Below are 19,685 nucleotides of genomic sequence, written 5' to 3'. Positions count from 1 at the left end.
CCTCTGGCACACGGCGTTAGTTGAAATCAAATATCTCCCGGTAGCGTTAGTTTCCTCAGCTCGGTTTGTTGTCGCTTCCCCAGAGTGGCGCCGGCAGCGGGAGATGAGCGGGGACGTCCGAGGCAGGGGATGTGCCCGGGGCAGAGGCTTCCAGGGATGGAGAGGGGGATGGAGAGGAGGATGGAGAGGAAGAGGAGGATGGCGAGGCCGAGGACAGAAAGGAGAACCCAAAAGGATGCCCGAACCTGGTGAGCCCGGCCCCTGTGCTTCTACCCGCTTTCTGAAGCCATAATGCTTTTCTTTTAACGCACTGTGCTAGGCAATTACAGCTGTTTGTCTGCCACGGTCGAAAGAATCACCGAGAATAAAACTTTAAAAATTTCGCTATCCACGTTGTTTCAATCGACTATATTTTTTTCTTCTGATTTTTTTTTTCCTTCTCCCAGGAAAATCTCGACTAGTCCAATCAACGATGGAACAATTTATTCCCTATAAGGGCTGGAAACTTTATTTCTCTGAAGGTATATTTAGATTAAAATTACACGTAGCAACCATTTAAATTAGTTGTTTTCTAAAATTAGTTACATGTAGTGTTACTAGAGCTATAGATTCAACAAAGAACAACCAAAATTTCATGTATAAAAACATATATACAATAAAGACTTCACTTTTGTGATATATACTTTTACCATTGTGATCATTACTGGGATACTGTAGAGATCTTCCTTCGTTCTGCAATGCAGAAAAACAGTGGAAGAAAAATTACCTGTTCATGTATTTTGTAAAATGTAAAGAATTATTTCTGTCACTAACATGGTGTGTTTCTAATTAGTTTACAATGACAAGTCTCCTTTTGTCCAGAAGACTCAAGCCTTTGAAAAGTTTTTCATGCAGCGCATTGAGCTTTATGACAAGGTAAAAAACAAAGCCAAACATTTTCCACCCCTACAACCCGTTGTTGATAAAAGAACACTTCAGATTTTTAGTGGCTTTTTTTTCTGTCAAAAGTTACCTCCATCAGAGACCTGAAACATTTAGGACATAATTTGGGTGTTCCGCTTCTAATTTGGAGTTTATTTTATCATTTACAATGTTTCCCAGGATGAAATAGAAAGAAAAGGAAGCATTCTTGTGGATTATAAAGAGCTAATCCAGGACAGAGAGCTGACTAAATCAATACCAAATATATCTGCTGAACTAAGGGATATGCCTCAGAAAATACTGCAGTGTATGGGTCTGGCAATTCATCAGGTAAGCACGAGGTTCTGATACGTGGAAGCAGAACCCTCACAACAAAAACCAATCAGTGACACTTAGAGGCAATTATGTTATAAACACCACATCTCTGTGGTGGTTTTTCTGTCTTAGGGAAAATTACCGTTTGTTTAAAAAACTCAAATCCTTCAATCTCTCCCCTTCCTGTGCGACCCACAAAACTGCATTTTGAAGTTGCTTTGGTCTTGGTGCATTTTGTTTATTCATCGTTGGAGCAGTTGACTAGAACTAAATGTAGTTCTAACACTTGTGTCTCTCCCTGCTGGGAGTTGTAACTCCTGTGGGCACCTGTGTCTCCCTTCCCTGTTCCACACAGGTCCTCACCAAGGACCTGGAGAGACACGCAGCAGAGCTGCAGGTGCAGGAGGGCTTGCCCCTGGATGGGGAACCTATCATAAACGTGCCTCTCATCCATGCCAGGTAAGGGGTGCTGGGCAGTCCTTCTTTCCAAGGAAGAGCTGTCTAATCCTTGCCAGTGTCCGTGCACTGTGCTGGAGGCTGACGTGTTTATGGGAAATCTGGGCACTGTGAAGCTTTTCCAGAAGAACAGCCTACGTTTGGCTTTTCTCTTCACCATGGCTTCGTGTCCCTGTGAAGAAAAAAATGAAGTGAAACCTTATAAGCTGAACAAGCAGCTTGAACTAGAAAAACTTGGCAGCAGAGAAGTGGCTTATAAGTAGAACAACTATTCTATAAAATACGTATTGATTAAAAAACAGAATTATTTCAATTCTTGTTGACTGGAGAAGTTTTTAATGAAACAAGTCCTTAGAACTTTTTTTTTCTTTCTCAGAACTAATGGCATCTCACACTTCAAGGATCTGAGGGAACTGGGTGTATAAGCCCTGTTGGAGTTCAAATGGAGTTTTAAATTACTTTTAAAAAATTATTTCATTTTTTATTACAGTTTTTAATTCCCTGCTGGTGGTGGCAGAGCTGTAATAAAACTTTGGTTCCTTCTGTGTCACAAATCTGAGCTCCAGTCTTTATCTGAAACTATGGAAAGAGACAGGGATGATCATGAAGTGATGCCTGTTGTATTGCTAGGCCAAAGGTTTCACTGGATAAACAAACTGTACTGTTTGAGGCTGTCGAGATCAAGTCATGTGGAGAACACTGAAAGTTCTGCTGCTTTCTAGGACAAGAATCAAAGACCATGCCGTGGGTCAGCTGAAAAAAATACTTCTTTTTCTGGATTACTGTTTTTTAATTGGGAGTAGGAATTTTTTTTGTCTGTTTGGATGGGTTTGGGGGTTATTTTTGTCCTTGTTTTCTGTATGCTAACGCTGAACCGTGCTAACGCAGGGTGTACAACTATGAGCCTCTAACCCAGCTGAAAAATGTGAGGGCCAACTGCTACGGCAAATACATCGCCCTACGTGGCACCGTGGTGAGGGTCAGCAACATCAAACCCCTGTGCACCAACCTGGCCTTCGTCTGTGCCACCTGTGGGGATGTGCAGGGCATTCCTCTCCCTGATGGGAAGTACACCCTTCCCACCAAGGTAAGCTAAAACCATTGAACTTTGTGCTTTTTGTTGTGTTTTGACAAAAAAAAAACCAGCACTGCGGCTGTTAAAAAAAAGGAGGAGGGGGGGGGAAGTGTATAAAGCTAGGTTGAGCAACTGACACATTGAAAAATAATTAAACATACCATATCACTTTTCTTACTTCAGACCCATGTTACTTGTGAAAAGTGTATGCTGCTGGAACAGGATATGTGACAAAAAATACGTAGAAATTCCATTTCACCAGTTATGTTTTAAAAGAGCCTTCCACCTTTCTGTGGTGGTTTTCTATGCTTACATTGTTTGGCTTTTTCATTTAGAATTTTCTGTTTTAATTGTACATTATATTATCTGTTCTTAAGAAAGCATTTGACACAGGACAGTGCCTGGTTATTCTCAAACCAGTTCACTGAGGGGATTGCACAGTGCAGCTGTATTTGCTCTAACAGCTACGAGTCAGAGTTCAGGTGCCTGTGCTTGACAGATCCTGACAGATCCTTATTAATCCTCATTAATTATGTACATCCCAATTTGTAGCTCGAATTTAACTGTTTTTTTTTTTTTTTTCCTGGAATGATGCTGAATTATATCGCTTTGCTTTTTTTTCTTTTTTTTTTTTTTTTAATCAAGTAACACAATTTCCCTTTAGGACTTTAAAAGAGGCTGGAAATGAATCAAAAATTCTCGTTGCAGTGCCTTGTTCCCGAGTGCCGGGGCAGGTCCTTCACAGCTGACAGGAGCTCTCCTCTAACCACCACTGTGGACTGGCAGTCTGTCAAGTAAGCACAAAAATGTGACAAAAACTTGACAGGATACTCAAAGAGTGACAGGATGATTGTAATAATCTTATTCTTTTGCAGCAAGTACTCTCCAACATTTGTATCACAAAGCAGTTGTTTTATCCAAGTATTGGTATACTTTGTAACCTACCTTGTAATAGTTTCCTGGAAATTCCTTTGGCCTTTACCCAGCTCTTGGGGAGATGCTCAGTTTGTGCTCTTTGCTGCTTTTCTCAATCATTTCTAATTTCACAAGCTGTAAGTCACCTAGAAAAGCCCTATTAGGTTATACTGGTCAGCTGTGCCACTTGTCCTGAGTGAGCTGGAAGTAAACTGGAGTGTTAAAAATCTTAGTTTGAAGTGATATTCACGTAAAAACCCGTGCTGTCCTTAGCAGCTCCACAGGGCGCTGTTTATCACAGCTTCTTTGGTAAATCTGGGATTGGCTTCCAGGAAATCTCAGAGCTCCAAGTATAGAACCAGAGATTCAACTACCCTTCATGTTATGGTCTGAGAAACTTCTTGAGCTTTTCCGTGGTTGGAATCCCTATAAGAATTCACGAGGGCTGGAATGTCTGGGCTCTTAATTTTATTTTTTTTTTGTATGGGTCCCTTTTACTTCATGTACTCACTTCTACGTGCTCATTACTGGTAGAAAATCTGAATTTCAACGCAGAGTTCACAGTCACTGCATTTCTGAGTTTTATACCTAGTTTATCCCCATGTAGTGAAGCATGACCTGAAAAAGGTGCCCAGAGCTGCAGGTGTTGTGTGCTGCAGTTGGACTGGGAGGTGCTGCCTGGTGTCCCAGCTCCCCCTCGTGTGTTGCAGGGTGCAGGAGCTCATGTCAGACGACCAGCGGGAAGCAGGACGGATCCCACGCACCATCGAGTGTGAGCTGGTGCAGGATCTCGTGGACAGCTGTGTCCCAGGAGACATGGTCACAATCACGGGCACAGTCAAGGTGTCAAGCACTGAGGAAGGTGAAGTGCAGCAGCTGAGACTCCTTTTTCCTAGGGTGGGGTATTTTTGGTAGTGCTTACACAAAAACAACAAGTCACTCCCTTTAATTGGAGCTCTCGGTGTTGTAAGTGCATAAAGTGTAAATTTCTTTGGAAGTTACCAAACTTTTAGAGTGAAGAGTTATTTTATGGCATTATTTGCTTAATGTTTTGCCTCTAATATTTCCTTCAGACATTAGGAGAACTGTCACACTGTTGTGAAGGAGAATTAGTTTAGTCTCCCTAGAGAAATTTTGCAACCCTTTGTTTTCCCCAAAGTGAAGAAATATGTCGTGCACTGCTCTGAAAGAATACATTGCAGATAACTGCAAGACTCTTTTACGCTCAGACTTCATTCTCTGCTCAGTAATCAACCTGTATAGAAAATGATTAATTATTAATTGATAATTACTGATTAATAACTAAGTGATGTGCTTAAAGCTTCTGCACCACGCATCTTTATTTTTCCTCAAAATATTGAGTGGAAATATTTTACGTTCAACTTTTATTTGACTGCAAATGTAGTAATTTAAAATCCCTGGAAAAATTGATTTATTCTGGGACAAAATTCTCTCAAGACATATGCCCTCCAATTCAGCAAAATATTTTATTGTGTATGTAAGTGGAGAGAACTTCAAAAAACAAGTGTAACTTGAAACTTCTTTTGTATCAATTCTACAAAGTGCAGATGTTCAGTACTTAAATATGAACATGGTTGTACATGGTGTTTCTGAATTACTCTATGCCATTTGTAGATAACATGAGTACTTATTGACAGAACAAAAAAAGCTCCATCTTCCTTTCTCAATTTTTCTAACAGGAGCTTCTAAAAATAAGAATGACAAGTGTATGTTCTTATTGTACATTGAGGCAAACTCTGTCAGCAACAGTAAAGGACAAAAACTGAAGAATTTTGATGATGAGACTTTTCAGAGATCATTTATGGAATTTTCCCTTAAAGACCTCTATGCTATCCAAGAAATTCAAGCTCAGGAAAATCTGTTCAAGCTCATTGTGAAGTAAGTTGTGTCAGACCTAGACTGGGTCTAGGATTAGATGTGAGTCAGTGTGGCCACCTTCACTCTGTCACAAGTGTGACAGCTCATCCTAAAGCTGTGAAATGTCTGAGCCTTGTGCCATAGAAGCTGCACAGATGTAACAAACTGCAGCAGGCAAGGGACTTGGGAGGGAGAGAAAAGTATTGCAGTGGGAATGTTGGGACTTTGGGAAGGGTTTAGGGATACAAGAAGTTACCTTTGCTCTAGTTCAACCTTAGACAGAAAAAAAGCAATTAGTTAATTTTGTTCCTCACCGTGTAAATTCAACTTGCAAGTACGATTTTGTCCTCTGCTTTTGTACAGTAAAGAGGTGCAAGAACTGAGCAGAGGGTGTGAAAGACCCTCAGCTCAGACTAAAAAGTACTCTTCTACCTGGGATGTCCCTCAGACCCTCCCAGTGGAGGGCCCAGTGGAGTCAAAGGACACAAAACCAGCTCTTTAAAAGGAGGCTTACAAGCAGTTACTTTATTAAGACAAGAATAGGTGTAGGTACCACTGAGAAGCTGGCTCTCCTTTGTGGGGACTCGAGTGAAAAGGTTTTCTTATTTCAGTCATTTCTGGTTGTCCAAAAATTTCAAGAAATTTGATGCTGCTGATTTCTGTTGGAAATTCAGCAACAGCTACCCAAGAAGTTTCATATGTTTATTAAGGTCTTCTGTGATGAGAGAGGTCTACTGATCATTTATAGCAATACATGATGTATCTCCCACTTATGTTACCTTGTGCTTTGCTTTTCAGCTCTCTCTGTCCTGCAATCTATGGCCATGAGGTAAGTAATTGAAAAACTCTGCTTACAATTCCACTGTGGAACGTTTGTGCCACATTCAACTCCTAAAAGATTCACAAAGCTTATCTGGAACAGGGGGAAGGGGCAGGGGCTGGTTTTACAGTTGACTGTGGCTCTCAGCCTCTTTTGGTGTCAGGTGGCAAGTGGCAGCCTTACACCCTTAAGTTCAGTGATCCAGAAGGAGAGGTTATTACAGCCAGTTCTAGGGAGCTGTCAGTGTTGGTCACCACAATCAAATACTTACCAGTGTTGTCCTGTACCACAACAGATTGTGAAGGCAGGTTTGGCCCTGGCCTTGTTTGGAGGATGCCAGAAGTTTGTGGATGACAAGAACAGAATCCCAGTGCGAGGAGATCCACATGTTCTGGTTGTTGGAGATCCAGGATTAGGAAAAAGTCAAATGTTGCAAGTATGTTTCTTTTATTACTATTTTCTGGTTTCCTCTGTTTCTTTGGTATCTTGACTTGCAGCCATGATAGGATAACTGTGCTAAGACTAAATGTTTGACTGAGCCTGGCTGGAGCCATCTTTCCATGTAGGATGCCTCAAGCATAGCAAAGTATCCAAAGGGCTCTCCTGCTATCCTTTTCTTTCAGGGAGCCTGTTAAAACACCAAAGCAGATGTCCTTGGTCAGGCCCATGGGCTTTCTAGGGCAGGCTTACAGGCCTGCTGTCCTGCCCTTATACAGTTCTTGTCACCAACCCTTTTCCCTAGTGAGGAAGTTCACTCCTTCCTGCCTTCATTTAGCTGGTCCATTGTGAAATGAAGTGGTTAATCTTTGAACAAATGCAACTTCAAATACCCTGTGACTCTCCTCCTGTGAAGTTTATTTCCATTCCATACCCTATTTCTATGTTGCTAGCACAGATCTTGGCTGTGTTTGGGTTTTGATCTCAGTAGGCATTTCTGCATGACTGTGACAATTAGTAATAGATTTTTTTTTTCCTTAAACTGAGTGATTTTTAAATTCCATGTCTTTTTCCGTGATTACTGACATCTTAACAAACAAAATTTTAAAATTATCCTTTTGTTGAATGGGGATTCTCCAGCACAGAATACCTGATTTGTTTTGTCACATTGTTAGTTAAAAAAAAAAAAATGCCATCCAAGAAAAGTTAAAGTTACTCCTGTTGTTTTTTAGAATTATGTGCCTTGGAGTTGCAAGGAATTAGACCTTTACTGTTGGGCCACGTTCAGTAGAAAGAAACAAATTTGGGTTTAATTTGAATTGTTTCCCTGGAATGAAGCTTAAGAATTCTTCACTTTGGGGAGGGAAAAAGTATTTGTTTCTCTTCTAGGCCGTGTGTAACGTCGCTCCTCGAGGTGTGTATGTTTGTGGCAATACTTCCACCAGCTCTGGCCTCACTGTTACACTGTCCAGAGATGGCACTTCTGGAGATTTTGCCTTGGAAGCTGGTGCCTTAGTGCTTGGAGATCAAGGTAATCCATGTAATGCCACAGGTTCTGTGTAGCCATATGTGAGGGGCAGGAGCGTGTGTGCTGCTGAGTCTCAGCTAAGCCAAAGTGCTTGCTTAACTGTGGACTAAAAATGTCTGTTTGAAGTATGATACTGGGTTTCCACACCATGGAATGTTCTGAGCTTATCCAGTGGCTTCTCTGGAGGCTCTCCTAGAGTGTGGGGAAACTTCAGTTCTCCAGTTCATATACCAGACTTACTGTATCAAAGAACTAGGATTTTTTTTTTTTTTTTTTTTTTGTTCAGGAATCTGACTTGATGTCAGCTGCTGGACTCTTACTGGTTTTGAAAATGGACTCACTTATGACATATGTTGTTAATTTTTAGAAATCTTGTTTTGTGATCTTAATGAATAATCAAAATGCTGCATCCCCAAGTCAGGCTGAGTTCATAGTAGTTGGGTTGCATTACCATGGAATGAGAAAAAAGCTGGCCACAATGGAGATTTTCTGATGTCTCCTGCAGTCCCTGGACTTCTGATGTAGCACTGGATTGTAGCACACGCTTGTCCTTCAGGTAACGTGTTGTCTGATGAATCTTTGTCCTGTTTTAATTGCTTCCAGGAATCTGTGGAATAGATGAATTTGATAAGATGGGAAACCAGCACCAGGCTTTGTTGGAAGCCATGGAACAGCAGAGCATCAGCCTGGCCAAGGCTGGCATTGTTTGCAGTCTGCCAGCTCGGACATCCATTGTTGCTGCAGCAAACCCCATTGGAGGACATTATAACAAAGCCAAAACAGTGTCTGAGAACCTAAAGTGAGCACTTTCTGAAATTCTGCTTGTATAATTCACACTCAGGAGTAGATGCTTCTGCAGTCTTGTTGCTTATCTACAATTGCTTCCTAGAATTTTGGAGAGTGAGCACAAACTTCAGTAATTTTCAGTGACTTTTGAGAGAGAAATTGCTCTTGTCCTTTATCCTGAAGAAGCAGGACAAGATCTTTTACCTGTGTTTGAAGTGGAACAGGGTTACTATAATTTTTCCACTTCTCCAAGCGCTCCAGGTTCCTTGTCTTTCCTGCAGAATGGGGAGTGCTCTGCTGTCAAGATTTGATCTGGTGTTCATCCTTCTGGACACGCCAAACGAGGACCACGACCACCTGCTGTCGGAGCACGTGATGGCCATGCGGGCCGGCCGGCGCGCGGCCTGCAGCAGCGCCCTGGTGACCCGGGCCAGCTCCCAGGAGCACTCTGTCCTCCAGGCCACCTCAGATCGACCCCTGCTCGAGAGGCTGAAGGTGGGAACTTGTCCTGGGGCTGCTGCTCTGTGAGATGCTCTGAAGAGAATTTGCTGTGTTGGGTTTCGATGAGTTGCTACAGAAGTGGGCTGGGTGTAATCATTTGGTAGTATGTGATCTGTGATGGAGTGTTGAATCCAAGTAAAGCAGTGTGGAAGCAAATCCTTGGGCATCTGCAACTCCAAGGATTTGGAAAGTGTAAGAGAGGAAGCGTGTTTCTCATTAGATTCCAGTGATGGCTTCGAGAAGTGGTATTGTCAAATGCCAGGTCTTCAGAGAAGTACTCCTACTGGAGGTAAACCCATGCACTTTTGGAATCAGGATATCAGCAGTGATGGTTTAGTCTTCTCTGGAGTTGTAGCAACTGGGAATTTGTATTTTCTCTTTTTGAGAAAGGATTTAACCATATAACAAATTCTATTTGGCATTTCCTATCACTGAAGATGAGAAGCACAGGCTGTTTTTTCTGAAATGGCCAAGCGTGTTGAAGTACACTGTTCATATATCGAGCACTAAAGCCCTTAGAGTGACGACCTCACCAGATAAAGCATAAAGATGATGATTTGATATTAATTTTTTTTATTGTATAGAATTCTGACAGACAGAAATCTAACTCTTTGTAATGGTGCTAGATCTCAACAGGAGAAAACATTGATGCCATTCCCCATCAGCTGCTGAGGAAGTACGTTGGATATGCTCGGCAGTACGTGCACCCAAACTTATCTCCAGAGGCTGCACAAGTCCTCCAGGAATTCTACCTCGAGCTCCGAAAACAGAACCAAGGAGCAGACAGCACCCCCATCACCACGAGGCAGCTGGAGTCCTTGATTCGACTGACAGAGGTAAATGCAAGCTGGAATGCTTAAGGGATTGCAAACAAAGAGATTATTCCTGAAGTACTACCCAGATCCTGTCATTTTTTACAGCTTATTTACCACTAGGCTTTTTTTTTGTTTTGTTTTGTTAAAAAAAAAGTGAGAATGCAAGAGACTTAGAAGTGCTTAATAGCTACTGTTCCTTAAAACTTCTTATAAAGCAAAACACCCTTGAGGAGATGGAAAGAGAATCTATCACATCCCCCACAAGGAGAAAAAGTAGGTGCAGGCAGGAACAACCTGCTGCCCACCTTGAACTTAGAATGCTTCTCTTTTTCCTAACACTGCCTTAACAACACTGTTTGTGATCTGCTGCTTCACAAGGCTACACTGCTAAAAAGCAAATAAACTTCAAGCCGTAGCCTAGAAGTGCAAGTGTGCAGGAGGTGACATTGACACCCTAACAAAAAACAGAAAAATTTTTCTCTAATCCTGTAGGCTTAGGTTCTATCTCTGCTCCTAAAATTTGTGCTTAGAGCCCTTGTAGAGTGATTGTAGCCCTTTTTCACATCAGTTATGATATATGTTAAACCTTTGTGAGGTATTTTTTCTCTGTTTTAAGGCACGATCAAGGCTGGAATTAAGAGAGAAATCTACCAGGGAAGATGCTGAGGATGTAATAGAGATAATGAAATACAGGTAACAGAAAAACGCTGCTTTAAAAATAAATAAAGCATCACAGTGGTATTCCTTTGAAACCTTTTTTCCTTCACATATTCAAAGACAGTGAAGAAATCACTTTATCAAGCTTAGGCCCATGATACTAATATTTGGATTTGTTAGCTGCTCTTTAGAAGTTGCCAGCAGCCCTAAGTAAAACACAAGTGCTTAGGCTTGTGAGCTGTGTGGTCACAGTGGTTCTGTGACATGAGGCTCTGCTGAAGTGTTTTTTCTCCCCTGTGATTACTCTCCCATTCAGGTGAACAATTACAGTTTAAAAGTGGTTTGGATGAATCTTTAGTATAAGTTCCCTAGAGAGTGACTTGATAGGGAGTGGTTTTCTATGTGGCTTCTGAAAGCTGTCTCAAGCAGTTGTGTTTTGGGAATCAAATCCACATGTTTGCTTTTATCTACCGAGATAAGAGTTGAGAGTTTTCTCTCTTCCTGTAACCTGTTTGTAGCATGCTGGGGACCTACTCGGATGAGTTTGGAAAACTGGACTTCGAGCGTTCCCAGCACGGTTCTGGGATGAGCAATCGCTCACAGGCCAAGAGATTTGTGTCTGCCCTGAACAGTATTGCAGAGAGGACCTACAACAACCTCTTTGACCTGCAGCAGCTGCGGCACGTCGCCAGGGAGCTGCAGATCCGGGTGAGCTGGGCCAGCAGCCCCTTCAGCAACAACCCACTGCCACACCACCCACAGCTACCTATTGCCAAAGGGAGAGGGGCGAAGGCACCTCTGTTGTGCCTCTTTGCAATGGCAGAAATAACCAGTGCAGTGCTGTTAGGCTGAGCAGAGTTCCTGAAGTGTTGGTTTCAGAGCTTGACTCCCTCTGCCTCCCCAGAGGGTGCACCTATTTTTGTTCCCATTTTAGACTTGTGGTGTCCGTCCTCTGCTTCAGCAGCACAACGATGTTTCTGCATGACCTCCTCTGGATTAAAAACGCCTTTTAGGTTTTCATTCCTGCTTCAGACATCCTGAAGTTGTTATGTTGAAAGGAACATCATGTAGGACACAAGGCCACAAATGTATTCTGCCCCGTAACTGATTTGCATTCTGTACTTGTGGGGGCTTCAGCCAAACAGAATTACTGATAACTATTTTTTGCTCCATCAACTACTTATTAAAGTTAATTTAATTCAGTCTAATTCTCCTCCCTTCATATACAGAATATTTTTGCCCATTTGCCATTGCCCTGGACATCAGGGAGAGTTGTAGAAACCATGCTTTCCTGTGCTGGATACTCCTGTTTCAGAACTGGAATTTATACATATGTACCTACATCCTTTCTTTCTGTCATAAAGGAGAGAATGCTGCTGCTGCTGTGTAACACTGCAGTAAAAGCAGTGTGTAAGTAAAGCACAGAACAGGGGGACTGATGGTCTTAGGTAGGTGAACAGTTTGCTAAGGAAACTGGCCTTATTCTTAGCCTGCTTTTATTTCACTGAGTTCTGTCAAGTGGTTTATGTTGCTTTACATCAGTAAGATGCCATTGTCCAATTTGATATTTTTGTCTTTGTTTTCCCAGGTGTCTGATTTTGAAAGCTTTATTGGATCCCTAAATGATCAGGGTTATCTTTTGAAAAAAGGTTCAAGAGTTTATCAACTTCAGACCATGTGAGAAGAGTCACTGTGATAAACTTGCTTGGGATGATCACTCTCCTGGACTGGTGGACCTGCAGCAGGGAGGCACATCCTGAGCTGAGCTGCACCTGGCACAGCACTGGGGTTTGCTGGGATGAAGATTCCCCTGCAGAAAATTAAACTGGAAAGCTGCAACAGGACAAACTGACACATGGTATTGCTGGCTGGCTCATCCTCCAGTTCTGCTGTTCCAAATAGGATTGTGTAGGGCTGTAATGCCCCTCATCGTGCTCCAGGAGTGGAAGGTGTGTTTTTACACTATTACTAGGGACTTTACTTCTAAAAGAGGGACTTGACTTCTCAAAGGGATGCTGGACCCACACATTTCAGCCTAGAAATCGTTCATGAGAGGATGATATGAGCTGTGCTTTTAGCACTGTAGTTCATTTAAAGTCTAGAAATGTTTCCAAAAGTTTGTGACAACACCGTTTTATAGCTGTTACCAAATGACACTTTACTGAAACTGGCTTGATTTTCTGCTTTGAAATGTGGTTTTCGAAGCCAAAGTTTTACATGAAATCCAAGTCTGATTTAAGAAAATATCCTTATTACAATATTTAATTTGTAAAGCAGGAGTTGGATTTTGACTTTCATTAAACTTTCATGTATGAGAAATATGATTTGTTCAAGGGTGTTTTAATGGCCGTTACAAGATCTGTAACACCAACAGGTTCTGTTTGTTTCTGTGTAACTGTTCACAAGTGAAGTGCTGAATGTTTCCTGACTGATGAAATCAGTCACGGTCTGGTGCAATGAAATAGCAGCAGAGAAGCTTTCAGTGTAAGAATTAAAAAAACACAAACACCAACAGCCTCTCCCTAAAGAAAAATATTTTTTAAAAAATCAAGACTGCAGTGCTGAGTCTTCTGTTTTGCTTTTCATTTCTCAAGCAAGACATGATAGATGAAAAAAGCAGAAATACTGAAGCTTAATGCCTCATTCTCCAATTTAAGGGACAACAGGAACCCAATATACTTGAAACTGAAGACTGGTCAGACAGATGACGTGGTTTAACTACAATATTACAGTTCTACATCTGAACTCTTAAGGGGCAAGGTCTGCTCTATCAACTAACCAGAAGTGGGTGTTAGATACTTATTTTGGCTTAGTACAGTGTGGGGGGACAGGAACGCAAACAAACGACTGCACCTGGAAAAGAGAACTCATTCCCATTTCTCCTTGAGACGAAGTAAACGCGGGCAAGCGAGGGCCAGAAGCAAACACCGAGCACAAGAGAGCACCCGTGCTCTCTGAGAGGCCTCTAAAGATAAACCAAACCTTTCCCTTCCTCCCCTCAAGGGCTCGTCCGGGACCGGCGCGAGGAGGAGCAGAGCCCGGGTCGGGAAAGCGGCGGGAACACGTTTTCCCGGGAGCTCCCTTCCACCCCCGCCTGCCGTAAAGCGCGCCGTCCGCCGGAGGGGCGGGGCTGACGCGAAGCGCCGCGAAAGGTCGCGCGTGCCCGGCCGGAGCTCGCGGCACCCGCGCCGCCTGCGGCTCGCGCGCCGTGCCCAGTGCCCCGCGGGGCGGATGGCGCGGGCGGCGCGAGGCCGCGCGCTCCCGCGGGCAGCGCGGCCGCGCGCGTAAGGGCCGCGGAGCAGCGCCTCTCCCTCCCGCGCCATGCTGGCCGCCGCCTGGCTGGCCAGGGGCTCCTGGGGGCTTCTCCGCGGCGCGACGCGGAGGCGGCCGGGCGGCGGCGGCGGTGCGAGGCCTTTGGGCGGCCGGCCCGGTCCGGTGGCGTGTGGGGGGCGGCGGGGCGGGGGCGTCTCGTGCCCGCCCGCGCGCGCGGGCCCCCCGCGGCTGCTGCGCGCTCCCGCCGCCGCCTGGAGCCGCCTCCTGAGCGGCGGGGCCGCCCCGCCCGAACGGCCCCGGGAGCGCGGCCCGGCGGGGCCCTACGCCGAGCTGGTACGTGAGGGACACCGGGGAGGGACGGACAGGTGCCGGGCCCGGGGGCTGTCGCCGCGCGGCGTTCTCCTGCGGGAGGCGATGTTAAATGTTCAGCGGGTCGAGGCCCTGTGCCTTGCGCAAGCGGCGGGCTGCTTCCGAGGACTTGCCAGGCTTTCCGTCTGGTTCGCCGGGAAGAAGTTATTTGTCGCGTTTAAAGCTCTGTTGCTTGCCGGGGTGGGGTTCGCGTTCCTGTCCTGAAGTTTTTCCATTTTTTGCTTTACAGTACGAAAACCCCTGGACCATCCCAAATATCCTGTCCATGGCGAGAATGGGTCTGGCGCCAGTTTTAGGCTATTTGATTGTTGAAGAGAATTTCAACGTTGCGCTCGGTGTCTTTGTCCTGGCTGGCGTGACAGACCTGGTACGTCTGCATCGGTTTGGGAAGGCTTTGGGGACTCTGGGCGTTGAAACAGACTCCAGTGTAGGATGGAAATGGACGAAACAGATTTGGTTTTAGATTTGTCGGTTTGCTAGGAATGCCGTATACATCCTTCGTGGTGCTGGAAAGGGAATTTGTAGGTGCCTGAAGGGGACTTAATGCTGATGGAGGAACGGGGAATGTCAGGGCTGCCTGACCAGCACCAGCTTATGCATCTGGTGGTCTGTTAAATGACACAAGTATCAGCCAAGAGCTGTCACCTTTTATAGTAGTTAAACTCGCTGTTTTACCTGATGTTACTCATTCCATTTCTCTCTAAAGTAGCGTACATGAGCTGTTTTGCTTCATCCTCGTCTAACAGAGAGCTGTTGAATTTTGGTTTTCCTAGTTGGATGGATTTATTGCACGGAACTGGGCTAATCAGAAATCAGCACTGGGAAGTGCTCTCGATCCCCTGGCGGATAAAATTCTCATCAGCGTGCTCTACGTGAGCCTAACTTGTGCAAATCTTATCCCAGGTGAGGAAATGTCAGTTGTGTGTTCTAGATAAGGTGCAGAAGGTCAGTTTATGTGTAGCAAGGTTTCTTGTGTTTCTAGAAAGAAAACTGTGTATCTCTTGAAAGTCTTGCTTTGCTAGTTGCTCTTTGTTCCCATTATCTCTTCCAAAGGGACCCCGCAGAAAGCAGGTGCTGCCACACACAGAAACAACTGGCATGTACTGTCACTTTCAAATGTGGTTTCTTTAAAGCAGTCGTAGTTAGTAACTCTATAAAATTGTTTTTCATGGACTGGATTATTTTAGCTGTATTGATTGATTCAGCTTAAACCCAAACAGGAATTAAGCAGGAGTTGCATTAAACACCCTCAGTAACGCATAGGAACTCGTTCAGGAGAATTTGGGAGTGGTTATTTTGTCTTGCTTCCAGTTTTCTGTTCTTTTGGTTGTATTTTACCTTTAATCATGGACACAGTTTTTCACTGGCTGGTGTTGGCTTGATCTTCCAGTTCCACTGACTTCCATGATTATCCTGCGGGATGCAGCACTCATTGCCGCAGTTTTTTACGTGAGATACAAAACTCTTTCTCCACCGGTGAGTGCACAGCATTAAAAATCTCTAATCATAACCAAAAAAAATGAACTGATAAGCTTTTGTCAAAGTTGTGAATGAGAGATTTGTCATCTTGAGACTTGCTGGTTACAAGATGTAGTGCTTGTTCTTTTGCCAGATGCGTTTCTGAGCAGAGCAGTGTTTAATTAAATATGGTTTGTAAAGATAAGTCAGAGCTACTGATAACTTTTTTTTCCTGTGTGTGATGTGTAATAATAAAACTTTTCATAAAAGAGCAGTGTAATTCCTTAGTGCTACAGTTGCCTTTTCTTTATCATGTGAACAGATTGAGTGTATAAGGGTTGCATTGTTTTTTCCTCTTTTCTCCCCCAACAGAGAACACTGAGTAGGTATTTTAACCCCTGTTATGCTACTGCACAATTAAAACCAACATTCATTAGCAAGGTAAGAGCAGTAACTCATTGCAAAAGACAGCTCCTGGGCACTTGGGGCATTGGGTGGTTTGGAGGGTGGGGATAATTTGGCACTGCTGCTAAGTACAGTTTCAAAATAGTGCCAACTCTGCATAGATCCTGAAAGGTTTTCAACTGTACTCTATCAGAACACATGCTAATTTTGGGAGAGTAAGATGCTTAGTTTTAAGAAGGTTTCTAAATAATTATTTTTATGTAGACTAATCCTTAAAGCAGTAATAGAAGTGTATGTTGGTATTCCTTGCATTGTACCTCTTCACGTTGCTCAAAGATCCTGATTTGCTTTTTTCAGATGAACACAGCAGTTCAGCTGATTTTGGTGGCGGCTTCTTTAGCAGCTCCTGTTTTTAATTATGTGGACAGCATATATCTGCAGACATTATGGTAACTAATAACTTAAGGTTTTTTTGGTTGTTTTTTTTTTTTTCACAGATAATTTAGTGTGCTCCTAAAGAAACTGGTAATAGAGATTGATTTGTTTGGAACAAAAAGAAAAAAAAAAGAAACTGCCCAGAAGATATAATAAGCCCATATGCCTGAATTTTTATACCTTTAGTCTTAAATGACACCAGCACTAGATATTTATTGGTACTTGATTTACTTCACAAGCAAAAGGTGGTCACATGAAACTAGTTAAGATCCAGGAGTAATAGTGTAGAAACAAGTCTTTGGGGTAGGCATGGTGTACACAAGCAAAACATAAATTCAGACCAGTGGAGAAGAAAGGAGTGGGAAGAAAGGCTCTGTGGATTCCTCATTTATTCATGCCATAAGCGTCCTTGAAAAAGCAACCTTGGGATCAGTAAAAACAGGCATTCTTTTTTTTGCTTTATACTGAACCTATCTTGAAACCCAGGTTTCTGCAGCCTCTTTGAAAAGCACATGGTGAAATGGTGATTCCTGCTAGACTTCAGGAAGGAGGGGGAGGGATGGGATGAGAACAGGCATAAAAGAGCTTAAATAATGTTGTTCCTTCCACTGCCACTGGAGATCTGAACTGCAGCTGGCTGCAGCTGTTACAAGTGCAGTTATTTTTCCTGGGCTGTTAGGTAAGAGTTTAGAACAAAGAGTTCTGAACAGCAGATGTCAGAATTATTTAGTAGCTTAGTTTAAAGTAGTGCAAAATCCAGTGTTAATTGTCTTCTAGGTAAATAAAAAACCCAACCAAACCAAAGAAACCAAAACCACCAAGCCAAACCAAGCAGCGTTTAAGGAACTATGAATGAACCTTGATCTTAACAGTCTGTGGTTTTTTTATCCCGGTGGTAAAACAAAATCTGGAGTTGCCTCTGGGTGTAATTTGCCAGGGTGCTCTGTGAATGTGCCCAACTCTCAGAAACTCCCTGGCAGCGTGCTCAGGGAGGGCAGTGGGGAGCAGAGGGGCAGGCTAGGCTGTGGCAGTGACTCCCACCTCAGGGGTGGTGTCAGCCTTTCACACAGAGGAGCACTGCTCATTTAGAGGTGTCTGTGGTCTGGGAAAGAAACAAAAGAGGCTGAAGCAGGAACTTGTTCTTTAGCTTTGAAGCCTGGTGAAAAAGGTAAGTTCAAGTCTTGAGCGGTTTGAACGTTCCCCGTTCACGCTGTCAAGAAATAGTTACAAAAATCTGTCAGTCCTCAAGCTGCTAAGTCATGTAGGCTACAAATACTGAATCTTGTGTTTTCCCTTCTCTAAAACAAATGCTAGTGTGGCGAAAATTTGTCCTGGTATTCAGTTACACTGAAGCATGCTGCTTTTTCCACTGGGTGGCAGATGCTTTGTTTATCTAATCCTCCCCTTTGCACTGAATTTCAGCACATAAACTGAAAGCTGTATTTCTGTGGAGCATGGTTCCTGATTGTGAAGTTAAAAACAGGTGCTAAGAAAAGCCAAAAAAACCCATTTTTTTATATTGTCCATAGACCCACATGACTTACAGGAACTCTCTTCCCCAAAGGTGCATCACAGCTTTCACAACGGTGACATCTGCCTACAGCTATTACCACTACGGCAGAAAAACTGTCCAGGTGATCAAGAACAAGTGAAGTGGTCCAGGTGATAAAAGGTGAAGTGTTCCTGGAAGGGCAGGAAGGTGCTGTGCCCACAGAGGTGGTGGTATTGCAGCTGAGTTTTGGATCAAAGCAAGCTTTGTTTTTCTGCTTAAACCATGGCATCACAATGAAGTGAAATTTGAATATGTACTGTGTATATATATAGAGAGAGACTTTTCAATGTATTTTTAATTTCTTTAAAAATGAGGTTGTTTACAAAAGCAAATAAATACCATTCTTAAAAACATGGGTTACTTGTTGCTGCCGAGTGCATTCTGAGTAATTTTATGGTGTTTTTGAAGTCAAGATACACACTTGGCACCAGAATTGTTTTTCCATATTCATGCAAGGCACTGAGTACACTGAGATCTGAGCAGAAAAAGCAGTTACAAGAACAAATTTGTGCCTCAGCCCAAGTCAGTAAACCAGCGTTGCTCATTAGGTAGGGCAACACCTCAGGCTGGAGCAGAGGAAAGCATTGTCCTCGAGGGACAGTATCTTCAGAAATCCTAAGCAGAGAGAAATTTTGCTTTATGTTCCATGGGTGATACAGATAAGCCATGAAGAGTTCCTACCCTGCTCCCTTTTCTTTTTAAAGATGATTAATGATGAACTGTACTCAAGAGTTTTTGAGAAAGGTCGGTGCTGCTGTGAGGAGTCTGTACCCAAATGGAGTTAAGTTTCTCATCCTATATATATTCATTTCTGGCAATTGAAAGAAATTCCTGTATCTCCAGATGCTTTAAAGCTTCTAAAGATATTGTTCAATCTCAACACCACTGGCTAAAGAGAACATTTAAAATACTGCCCAAATGAATGGAGACAGTGGAAGAAACTTTTAGGTATGTTTGCTACTAATTCTTCCTGTACTTCTAGCTTCAGGATGTACTCTGCTCCCCCTTCATGCAAGGACAACTTGTTCTTTGCCTGTTCTCTAGCTACAAGACCAAAGAAAAAACAAGACAGAACAGGTGAAGTTGATTACAAACTCATTTTCTCTTCGTGAGCAATGTGATTTTTCTTTAATGTCATAAAAAGGGGCAACTATGAAGGGTTTTGATGACTGAAATCAGGAGGTAAATAATACCACTGTTGGGTTAGCAAAGCAAACTCTGTGGGAGAGCACACAGTCTCTTTTGTGACAGCGTTTGTATATACAAAGCATTTTAATGCTTTTTTTTTAAATATTGAAACTTGTATTAAAGGGTGCATAGAGAAAACACTTGCTCCTTATTAATACCTTTGTTTTAACTAGCCCCGTGTTTTATGGTCAACCCCGCATCTTTCAGCAAAGCCTAGAGGGCAAAGCTTGTGGAAGTTTCCTTAAAACACATGAGTAGTGGAGTATTTTCGGTGAAAAAGATCAGTTCGGAAAGCGGAGATTTATTGCACCCAGTGCGGTGGTCGCTGTTGGGTTCCGGTTCGCATGGGGAGCATTTCTGGCCCCGCGCGGCCGCCGTACCCCGGACCCGCCCCGCCCGTG

At 43.3% G+C, this 19,685-nt stretch overlaps 2 protein-coding genes across 2 annotated transcripts; both read left to right on the top strand.

Moving 5' to 3' along the window:
• Window positions 1-103: 103 nt before the first annotated feature.
• MCM8 (minichromosome maintenance 8 homologous recombination repair factor) lies at window positions 104-12,726 on the top strand. Its single transcript, XM_062489476.1, has 18 exons — window positions 104-248; window positions 447-521; window positions 833-915; window positions 1,102-1,251; window positions 1,592-1,695; window positions 2,581-2,779; window positions 3,476-3,561; window positions 4,393-4,544; window positions 5,383-5,581; window positions 6,359-6,389; window positions 6,676-6,816; window positions 7,707-7,848; window positions 8,449-8,644; window positions 8,913-9,126; window positions 9,759-9,968; window positions 10,564-10,640; window positions 11,123-11,312; window positions 12,193-12,726. The coding sequence occupies exons 1-18, from the start codon at window positions 104-106 to the stop codon at window positions 12,283-12,285; spliced, it is 2,487 nt and encodes an 828-aa protein (XP_062345460.1). The 3' UTR covers window positions 12,286-12,726.
• Window positions 12,727-13,925: 1,199 nt separating this feature from the next.
• On the top strand, window positions 13,926-18,452 carry CRLS1 (cardiolipin synthase 1). Its single transcript, XM_062489475.1, has 7 exons — window positions 13,926-14,210; window positions 14,476-14,613; window positions 15,020-15,149; window positions 15,637-15,722; window positions 16,077-16,145; window positions 16,467-16,558; window positions 18,109-18,452. Exons 1-7 carry the CDS (start codon window positions 13,926-13,928, stop codon window positions 18,194-18,196), a joined length of 888 nt encoding a protein of 295 aa, XP_062345459.1. The 3' UTR covers window positions 18,197-18,452.
• Window positions 18,453-19,685: the final 1,233 nt, after the last annotated feature.

This window comes from Cinclus cinclus, chromosome 3 (genome assembly GCF_963662255.1).
Source record: "Cinclus cinclus chromosome 3, bCinCin1.1, whole genome shotgun sequence".
Taxonomy (NCBI): domain Eukaryota; kingdom Metazoa; phylum Chordata; class Aves; order Passeriformes; family Cinclidae; genus Cinclus; species Cinclus cinclus.
Note: the sequence above shows the minus strand (reverse complement) of the source record. Positions and strands in the feature narration are given on the sequence as shown.